The sequence below is a fragment of the Hypomesus transpacificus genome, chromosome 17 (assembly GCF_021917145.1).
Source record: "Hypomesus transpacificus isolate Combined female chromosome 17, fHypTra1, whole genome shotgun sequence".
Classification (NCBI taxonomy): domain Eukaryota; kingdom Metazoa; phylum Chordata; class Actinopteri; order Osmeriformes; family Osmeridae; genus Hypomesus; species Hypomesus transpacificus.
In genome coordinates, this window is record NC_061076.1 from 12,780,447 (window position 1) to 12,791,561 (window position 11,115).

General features: G+C 40.8%; 1 protein-coding gene across 2 annotated transcripts in view; it reads left to right on the plus strand.

The window, feature by feature from the left end:
• nlk1 (nemo-like kinase, type 1) overlaps positions 1 to 7,343 on the plus strand; it is a 33,701-nt gene extending 26,358 nt beyond the window's left edge. For both annotated transcript variants that reach the window (XM_047039178.1, XM_047039179.1), the window contains exons 7-11: positions 1,573 to 1,674; positions 3,492 to 3,578; positions 3,688 to 3,886; positions 4,096 to 4,189; positions 4,291 to 7,343. In XM_047039178.1, coding sequence (XP_046895134.1) covers positions 1,573 to 1,674; positions 3,492 to 3,578; positions 3,688 to 3,886; positions 4,096 to 4,189; positions 4,291 to 4,339 — 531 coding nt within the window. In that variant the 3' untranslated portion in view covers positions 4,340 to 7,343. The remainder of the gene's footprint in view (positions 1 to 1,572; positions 1,675 to 3,491; positions 3,579 to 3,687; positions 3,887 to 4,095; positions 4,190 to 4,290) is intronic.
• The last annotated feature ends 3,772 nt before the right edge of the window (positions 7,344 to 11,115 follow it).

Here is an 11,115-nt window from a genome sequence, read left to right on the forward strand (position 1 = left end):
TAATGTTACTAATGCTCTGAGATTCTAATGTCATCAGTGTCGCGCAAGTGTAATTGGCTAGATAGACGGCACGCGTCGTTGACTTCATTGTTTTGATTTTTCAGTGAACGCTCAACAGCTGTTTAAGATGGAAGGAATAAAGGAGAGATTGGCGGAGCAAGTTATAACATATCCACACCTTTATAATGCCTCTCAAAATTTGCTACAGCCATTTTCTCTGATCGATCACCTAGGTTACAAAGCGTAAACAATGTAACAATAACTATGCATGTAACGGTAAAATGATTCTGATTCCTGTCACGCGAACCTTGAGCACAGGCAACTGTTTGCCGAAGTAGAAGGGCAGCAGCCTGAGCAACACTTATTTTCATCGGCGAACAATTCAAAAGTGTCGGCGACATAATTATAAATTAGGCTTTAGCGTTACTGGTGGGCCAGCTCAAATAGAAATTTGATATCTCGCGGGCCAAGTATACCAGATTTGGCCCGCGGGCCAGAGTTTGACACCCCGCCTTAAGTATTTAAGGTTTTCTCCTTATCTTAGTCGTATACTTAAGGATTCCCTGAAAATGTGTTAAAGAGTTGCATGAAAGACCTTAGCAAACAAAGTAAGGAATACAACTTAAGGTACCTCTGACTCATTCTTTACCGCAACGTGGCTGAGTTTATGGAGATGAATTAACCCATCCCACACCTATAGCACTCTGTTAGGCTACTGTGCTGCAGTGTCAACATGAGGCTATTTATGCGTTGGCTACAGCTGTAAATAAAATAGCTAGCTTAGACTCAAGCCGGTAAATGCTGTTGATCCATTTTGATCTAGCTAAGAATTAAGCTAGCTTTCACTTAAACGTTACTGTGTAGCAACAAGACCTACAACTAAAGTTTATATCACCAGTTTTATTGGACCTCCTCCTGAAATAGATTTTCTTTTTTGGACATAACAGTCAAGTTATCATATAGCTAGCTATATTTTTTATTTCTTGAATTGACCACTTCACCAAACTTCTTGAGTTTTTTTGATGCAATTTCGTCCTACATTTGTAATTTTTTGTTAGCAGTTATTTGTGGATTAAATTTACGTTTCAGTGTGTTCTTTCTTTTTTGTATTCCTGTAGAAGCACAATATTTTCCTCCTCTGAACAATTTGGTTTTCTTGCCTTCTTTTTGTAGGTCGTAGATCTAAGCTAGAGCTACTAAGGTGATGCACCACTAGCGATACAACTGAACAAACGCGGGATCTGTGGAAACAGTTGAATTTTACTGCTGTGAAATCACGTTCAATGTAGTAAATCCCTTAACATTTCACCTTAGCTAAGGAAACCATTTAAGGGATTCTGTGCAACCCCCTTAAGTAAATCCCTTAGCTAGGGAGAAATATACCCTTAATGTACCCATAGTTAAGGAAAAGAATTAAGGTGTTTTGTACAACCGGCCCCTGGTCATTTGACCCCTAACCATGCTACAAGTAGGGAAAACCGGCTTGATGCTTCTAGTGTTAAACTGTGGTGTGCAGATGATGTAGTCCAAGTGTTTATTACTTGAATTGAAGTTGCTCATTCTTCCTTCCAGTTGGACCTAATCACTGACCTGCTTGGAACCCCACCTCTCTCTGCCATGGCATCTGCTTGTGAAGGAGCCAGGGCCCACATCATGAGAGGACCACACAAACCGGTACTTGGCCCATCTCCACTACACCACTCCACTAAACCACTGACTTGACAGATGTTGGGTAGTTACAGTCTGTGTATGTTCTGGACAAAATGTAATCAAACATCAGTAGGCCTGTCGCGATAGTCAATATATTGACTTATCGCACAGTATATGGAAATGAGCGCAATATTTTTTTGTGCTGCGATATATTGCAACTGATCATTTTTATAATAACAAATAATGATTATATTAATTTTTACATAGGAACGAATGTCACCAACATTTTAGTCGATCCCGCTGCCTCAGTCATCTTGTCTGCTTTCTGTGTCGAAAGCGTAGGCGGGACTACCGTCTCCACACACACAGAGCGGACACCGACAGGTGAAGAGAAGGCGTGAACTCGCTGTGTTATAAAGTGTTCTGTTTTGTGACATCTACAGCTAGTTAGGAAGAACAAGAAAAAATTGACTTGGTTTTAAAGCCGCAATCTTCAGCTCTGGTGTGGGAAAATGTTGTCTTTAAGCCGAATGAGATGAGAGCCAATTAACGTGAACGTGCCAGTATGTCAACTTTGTTTAAAACAAGTGGAAACGAAAAGAGGGAACTAACCTAACATCTCACCTAGCAAAAGATAAGTGTCTATTTCACCCAGTTTTTCAACCTGTGAACAACAACTGTAGCCTGGCCCTAACCAGACCCTCGTTCATTTCATTTGCACAGAGGGTCTGGAATCGCTCCATTGACGAGCGTTAACTTCCTTGAAGGCGGATCCTCTGAAGTTTAAAACTATTGGATCTGCCCAGAGCCACTCTGATCTGCCATAACCAATCGCAAGAGTTCGCCTTAGCCAACTCCTTCACCACTACTGTAACGGAGCTAGCTGCCGTAGCTGGAAAATCAAACTTTTCCCGAACCCCGTGGGGAGGAGGGCCACAACATCATGGCCACCAACAAAACTCAGCAAGGAATGTTCTTGCTCCGGCTTTAACTTATGGATATTCAGCAGCGTTGCCACAACCGCAGAATTGCTTCGCTCGCATCTTTCTCCGCCGCCATTACTGAACTACTCAAACTAGTGCACGACATTAACGTCATCGTTCTCAGCCACTCCCTCTGTTCGCTGATAGGACCTACAAAATCTTTTTTTCTGAAAACCGACTTCAAAGTCAAACTTCCAGACCTAGTACAGAAGCAAAATCCAAATTGAGCGCGCAAGTACGTAGGAGGGCAGAGCCAGGTTACAACAACTGCAGCTGGAAAGGAGTCTTCCATACAGTTCTGTTACAGATGCCTTTTCCCGACAGTGCAAATATAAACGTGACAGCGCAAAATGGCGCACACTCACAGATAGTGTAACTCGCTATATAGCCAAAGAGATGCAGCCATTAAACACGGTCAAAAAAACAGCATTTAAAAAAAAATGCAGCAAACTTTTGACAAACACAGGGCTGCCAACTCTCACGCATTGGCCGTGGGACACACGCATTTCAACCATTTCACATGCTCTCACGCCACACCTTGTATATCTCAAGCTGAAAAGGTAACACCAACCAAATAGCCCTGTTAACGTTGTAAACAATAAGGGATGATGGAGTGAAGCGGGGGGTGGGGGGGGCAGGCGGTCATTATGTAATTATCATAAAATGGACTAAAAATTACAATTGACAATAATATCGTTTAGCGCAATTCATTTTGTTGCAGTATATAGCACAAGAAAAAGTAGTTATCGTGACAGCCCTAAACATCAGTTACTTCATAGGTACTTGTTTACTATGTTTCATAAGCTAGTACCTCTTAATATCTTAAGATGTCTGTATTTTGTTTCATCTTGCTTCCAGCCCTCGCTCTCAGTGTTGTACATGCTGTCAGACGGTGCAACCCATGAGGCAGTGCACTTGTTGTGTCGGATGCTAGTCTTTGATCCTGTAAGTACATACAAACAGTGTGGTATAATTGCATACAGAGCCATCTCCACCTAAGATTATAACTGCCATGGTTGATGACAAATATATTTCCCATATTCCGTGTACTTAGTCTAAGAGGATCTCTGGCAGTGATGCTCTCTCCCACCCGTATCTGGATGAGGGCCGATTGCGTTACCACACCTGCATGTGCCAGTGCTGCTACTCTGTACCCAGTGGCCGTGTGTACACACGTGACTTTGAGCCTCCTGCCGACAGGCCTTTCAGCCACAGCTACGAACACAGTCTGCTCTCTGTCTGGCAAGGCAAAGGTGAACAGGCAATGTTTTTGCGCTTTTACATTGTCATTTCAACTCATGTTTTTACATCTACTGTTAATGAGAGCTCTAAAATCACGAAGACACTTCTTCTGAAAATGGGTGAGAAAGTTTGCAAAAATTATTGGGCAACAGAGGGAGTGCTTTTAACTCTTATGAAACAGATTTGTGTTAATAGTTTGGCAACAATGTTTTTCACTCAGAGCTCATCCATCGCTTCATAACTGAGCATCAGCAAGGGAAACGAGTGCCACTATGCATCAACCCCCAGAGCGCAGCTTTTAAGACCTTCATTAGGTGAGCAAGTGGCGAAAAGAGGTGAAGGGTCAAAGACCAAGCATTGTACAAGATTGAGCCAAGCATAACACGCTAATTACAACGTCTTGTGTTCTTTTCAGGTCTACTGCTTGGCATTCCTCAAAGGTCTCCAGGAAGGAGGAGAGATGAAAGAACATATTGTGCCCAAAATGAATCATGGAAAATGCATACTAGAACGGGGTTATTGATTTGAAAATGACGAAGATTGATTTGGTTCTCTTTGGGAGGGAGCTGTGATAGAAGAAATCATGCCAATCTATCAAAAATCAGACCAATGGCTATACGATCATAGCAAACACTTACCAATACCACATTTCCTTTCAAAACTAGTCTCTAAAGGAAAACATTTTACAATAGTGGAGACTTAACTTCTTGCTACTTAAGACTGCTAATCTAAAGTGTAAAGATGCTGCTGACCTAAAAGGAATTTTGAAAGAAATAGAAAAAAGAAGTTGAATAATTATTGAGAAGTGTATTAATAGTAGACCTGAATCTGCTTGCACCAATGTGGCTGATATTAGAGGAGGAAAGTGATTTTAATTATTTGTTAAATTGTTTGCTCCATGTTCAAGTCATTCCAGCCTTGTGCAATAAGGAACATCTCAGCCGCTATACTGAATGACAGATGCGTGTAGACCAGACCCCAACCTTTCCATTTAAAAAAATATTTTGTTTGATGGGATTTAAAAACTAATGACATAATTATTTATGTTGTATTTGAGTAAATCCCCACTTTCACCAAGCGTGATGCATTTTGCATCAAATATAACATGGCTGTAGCCCTTTGCGCTGATCATGAACACGATTGTATTTAGTGATTCAAATTACTCAAGCCTGATGTGAGATTAATTTCTATCCTCCATCATAAAAGGTAAAATAACTAAAAACGATCTGATCGAAAATGGGAAATGAATCAATAAAAACCTGTGTTGGGGGCATTGGTGGGTAAAATGTACTATGCTAGCTCAAATGACCAAACTTTAAATTACGGTGATTTTTTTGGGGGGAGGGGGGGGTTGCGGCGGCATGTATGATTGTGTGGTGTTATATTATCTATTTATTGTGTTTGTATTTTCTAGCATTAGTGGCGGTAGACAGTACTTGGAGATTATTCTTAAATCCTGTTGTGTTGAGTGAATACTGAGCACACTTTGCTTCAGTTATCTTTATTATTACCTCAACAACTTGTGAGATCGAGAGGGGGAGCCAGTAAACACTGGGTCTGTATATAGATGGAACAAGCTCAACTACTGTGTACTGTGATGTGATGTAATTCCTTTGAATGAAATCACACAGTTCTTTATGGGATGGTCTCAAATCATCCCCTAAACCATCACAGCTTTTGTGAAGAGGACAGTGATTAGTCAAGAGGAATCCACATGGTAACAATGACAGCTGGCCCTCTGAAAGGCCAATGTATAACTGTTCATTCTTCACCTGTCCAGATGTACCTCCAGAAATGCACATGGTGGTTGATTTGAAACAAGGCATTTTTTGTTCTGTTTCACCCTTGAAGGAGTGGGATTGAAGAAAGTTCAATTGTTTGCTGCTTTTTTAAATTATATTTTTAATTCAGTTTAAGGCTCAGGTGGCCCATAGCAGACTGTGAAAACTGACAATACAAGCACCGGATGGATGTTCACCAACAAGCAAGAGTGTGCCTAACCCAATAAGTGGAACCACAGAGCTGTGTATGTTTTACACAAGTTGGGATTTACATCATAAACAGTCTTTCTCCAGTTAAAGGTAGAAGTTCTCTCTTAACCACAGTATTCATTTTAACATGATTTGACCATCAAACCTCATTGTTGGATGTACCTGGCTCATAGCTGTGTTTAAAAATAAAAATTCAACCTAAACCATTCCACCACTTGAGGCCATTGAGGAGTGATAGAATGTTACAAATGTATGCATGTGTGTATTATGATCTAAACAGAGAAATTGGATTTGAATACTGTTGTTGAATGTTCAGTGGTAGTAGTCAACACTGACAACCCTTAATTTTTATAATTTAATTTAACTCGATCTTTGGCCATTGTTATAATTTATGTTTGTGTTGTGATCCATTATTTTGCCCTTTTGTTGGTTATCCAATGTTGAACTTTTGTTAGTAGAATTTTAGAATAGAATGCCAGGGTTGGTTCCTTCGACTCCAATGCACCCTCTCTAAACATTAGATATCTTTGGTATGTTTGTGTGAATAGAATGTGAATCACACCCGTTTTCCTTTGTTTGGATTTTGTCAGTAGGTGTAAGGGAGAAATGGAAAGCAGTTAAAGTGCTTTGTTGTTAGATAGGCATGGGGGAGCAGCAGTTCATCTGGTCTATATTGTGTAGACTTAATAAAAAAAAAAAAATTGTGTTGATTATGAATATAAAACCAATGTTGAATACTGCTGTTTTGAAAATGTTTTTCCTTTTATTTTGTCATGTTTAGAAAAGGATTGACTTGTTCCCAACAAATACTTGAATTTCTTAAAACATTTCTAGAATAAAGAGTAGGTAAATTAATAAATAGTCCCTGGAGAATATATATTAGATTTTTAATTGTGTTTCACTAAATTGTTTATTTGTACAACATTTTCCTTCAAACATTAAACCAGTTGTCATCTGAAGCAGCAGTACAGGTGTCTTTATAACCATGTGCATCAAAAGATGAACTATCGACACTGGTGAGGTGGATCACTTTATGGTCCTCATCAGTAAGTCAAGGTAAAACATTTTGGGTGGTATTGGGTATGCTTTGAGGCCAAACTGATCTTTGAAGTATTTTATTAATTATTTTTCTGCTCTTTCTATGTAAGCTTTATCACATAACTTTTTTACTACTTTTGCCACTTTGTTCAGAATGACAAGTAAACTGATAAACTCATGCTGGGTGTTAATTCCATTTTCTTTCAAAAGTGAGTTGTGGCAATGTGCATGTAATATGCTGAAATACTGGTATAAACGTTGCGTACGCACAAAAAACTTGCGTACGCTGGTTTTCGCGCACACGGTGTGATGTATAAACATTTGATTGACGTGAGAATGTGTGGGCCGTCTGTAAAGTCTTCTCTGGCTCTGTAACATGGCAAATTCTAACTGAAGTGCCGAAAGTCACCAAACATTACGAAATAAAGTTTCACTACTACGTTTATGACGTTGACTATTCAAAAAACAAAAAAATAAAAGTTTGATCATTAATGTGGATGATCACTAGCCTGGCTGCCAGCCCAACTTCTCCCCGCCCCCAAAAAAATTTGGTCGGGAAGTTGGGTCTGGAGGGTCTCGTATTGGGGACCAACTACAGAAAACCAGAATCTGGGTGAACCAATTAAATTGCCAGGGCGGGCTTTATACAGGCTCTGTTTATACGATGATGGACAGATGATCAACAGTAATGTAATCACCCACGTCACAAAAGAGGGCTTAAGTTGAATTCGTTTTAAACAAACATGGCTACCGCTGGAGATCTGGGATGTTATGATACTGCCATCGAGTCTGTTTTAGAAGACATCGACAGCGCATTAATTTTGAAAAAGGAACAGAGAGACGCAATCAAGGCATTTGTCGATGGAAAATATGTTTTTGCCGTCCTTCCTACGGGATTCGGTAAAGGTTTAATTTAATTTATCAGCTGGCCCCGATGGAGTTGTAATCCTAAACGGAGAACTTCGTATATGCATTGCCCTTTATTGTTTCACTCAAAAAGGTTGACCGTGTGAACAAGTACTCTCCCTACCCTTAAATTAATTTTACAACACCGGCAAAAATCGTTTGTATTCATTCTTCAAGCATACTTCAAGTCTGCTTGTAGTTTAGTTCTGTTGACAACAACTATGCGGTGCTTAACATACGTCACATACTCTGTTGCTCTGATTGGTTGTAGATCTATCCAATTGAGCGAAGAGGCATTTGTTTTCCAGGCTCGTTTGAAACACACCCTGTAGTCAAAGCCCAACGGAGAGTTCTCAGACTCATATTCTGACTAGAATTAGGAATATGACAACGTCAGGCTAGATGATCACATCAATATGCCAAAATGGGAAATTATATATAGCCTTCTGTTTAATCCGCCACCACTTAATAACTGCTGTTAAACTTGAGGGTGTCAAACTAACGACAAAATTACTCAGGAATTGCATGTCACGCTAACCCTATAGCTGCCATGCTATTACGATGCGCCTCCACTTGTTTCTCCTTGTGCTGCCTTCGGGTCACATGACCCAAAGGTTCATAACGAACCATCGTTGTGTTTACCCCATTTACACAATACAAAAACTAAAATAAAACAAAAAATATTGTAACCTTCGCAATGTGGGGGGTCTGAGACCGCCCAACGGTTAAAAGAAAATGCTTCACTTTGTTTTTGTATGCGGTAAAGTTGTCGCAATACGACGGTGGGTCACAATGACTGATGGGTCAGAATGACCCGAAGATAACACAAGGGTTTGTTGTAGAAAAAACATCACACTGCTGTAATTGACGATGGAGAAATGGTTGTGGATTATATGATTGAGGATGAACCTCTTAATCACCTTTATTACTTTTATATGCTATATTACTGAAAACCAGATGCAAAGCTGTTGACTGATTAGTATTACCGCTAAAACATAGAAGAAATAGAGGCCAAATGTGGAAGACCAGATAGATAAGAGTTTGAGTGCAAGAGAGAGAAGGATGTGAGTTGGCCTCTCCCATGAAGGACTACAAAGCCCAGATATTGAGAACTACAAGCGCTAGACATCAGGGGACAGATTAATGTCCTTAAACTCAGTATAACCTGTGCAGCTGCCGCAGTATAACCATCTGCATATTAATTTATGGGAGGAGGCAAGACGGGGTCAGTGGCTTGTTCACGTGCGGTCAATCTCACGTCGATTGTGATTTATAAAGGAAAGGTGCCTAGGACCTGGCGAACAAGCAGTTTAAGCATGTCGCCATAGTCTGGAAACACCTCGAGAACTAACTTGTTAATCTCTGCAGCATACACCTCAAAACTCTCCTGTGGCGCTTGTGGGTGGGCCGACCGGCTAGCTCTAAAATGGTCCATACACTTTGTGTCCAAATGCCTCTTTAAGTCTGTCCTTGACAGCTACATAATCCGTCTGGACGGCCTCTGGAAGACTGTCCCATAACAGAAAAGCTGCCTTATTCAGTTGAGTAGGTAGAATTCTTACCAGTTCATAATGATAGTCATAGTTGTCACCATCGGTAAGCACTCCGACTGCAACTTCAAATTGTCTCGACCAGCTATGGAAGCTGTCACTCCCCTCACCACTAAAAAAAGATAACAAATCAATCTTTACTTTCCTTCCTGATGTACGGCTTCTGCCTCTCTCCGATTTGATGATGAGGGGATCCTCGTCTCCAAACCACATCTTGTCTTTGGCACCTCTCAGTATTGCTATGTGTAGACTAGATTTTATTTATATGATTATCCCTATCTCTCCTCTCTCATGCCAGACTCGCAAACATGTCACCAGCTAAGCTAACACTAATAGCTAACACTACTTACTTCTCACAAAACAAAGAAAACTATTTAGAAAGATATCTATTAATTCCGGAAGCACCACCGCTGTGACCAATGTAGCCGTTGTTTGTGGGTTCATTTGAGATCACTTTCTGTTGTGTAATTAATTATATACTAACACGGTCTTCAAGCACAACTTGTATTTGTTTACTGTATTTCTCCCAGACAGCATTCGAACAGCCCTTCACTTCAGGCCAATTTATACTTCTGCGTTTTTACGGACACGCACACAGGGAACGCCCTCTCCGTCAAGGAACTCCCCTCTCCGTGCCCTCTCCGAACCCCTCGGAGAGCTCTGCGTGCACCTCCTGATTTTCCTGACTGTCCCTCTGTCATTTTACGGATACCCCTTGGCTGTGATTGGTCCGTATTAAAAACTGCTTGAGTCAGGGGCGGGGTTGCCGTGACCAACAAGAGAATAGAATCCTTTGACCGCCATTGTTGTAAGTTTTTACAATTCATATTTCAGCTAAACAATACATGTAAGTTAGCATCTGAATTAAAATGTGATGAGAAATGGGCAGTGTAGTTGCTGGAAATGTGCTTATTTTATTGATGAAACGGCTAATTTGTAAATTTGCTACGACTTTTCGATAACCTAGCTATTATCGCAGTGCAGCGCTATCTACTGTTCTGGCGGTGAATTGCTTTCAGCAGGCAGAGTCGTCGGAGTAGTATAAATTCCACCAATCCGTCCGACTCCGTGCGTGCGTCTGTCCGTAATGGAGTCGGAGAAGTATAAATCTGCCGGTGCGTTCACACTGCAGCGTTTTTTAATGCTCTGCACCGCTGGGCTTCCCACAGTGCACCACGCTCGAGGGCGTGTTAGGAAAGTTAATACAGAGTTGTAGTTCTCTAAGGTCACTGTTGTAGTTTGTGTGAAACGGTGTCATGGACAAGTGTGCAGACTTGGGTTTATGTACTTACATTATCGGTCATTATTGATATAAATATAGGTGGTCCTGTCTCGATCAAAATACAGCTTTTACATGGCATGATATAAGGAATCAGATACGCTGACTGGATGTTGCATGATCTTGTCAACTAGGCTTTAGTACAGCACTTCATACATTTTTCCAGTAACATTCGCTAGGTTATGGCCACTACACATTTACTGTATGGCTAGTGAGTGACTGCCAACCAGCATTTCAACGTTGAATGCCAAACGTGTGCCAGGTGATCTAGACTAGCTAGACTACTGTAGTATGCAGCTAGCACAGACGAAAGTTAGAGCTACGTAGGTAGCTAATATGACGAGACTGAATTTAACACACCAGGGACACCGACAACCTCTGCAACCCTGCGCCAGGTATATATTTTTGTTTACGTCTCTTTAATCGTACAGAGGCTTAGAAAACAAGACTGGGTGTGTAAACACATATACGATAAG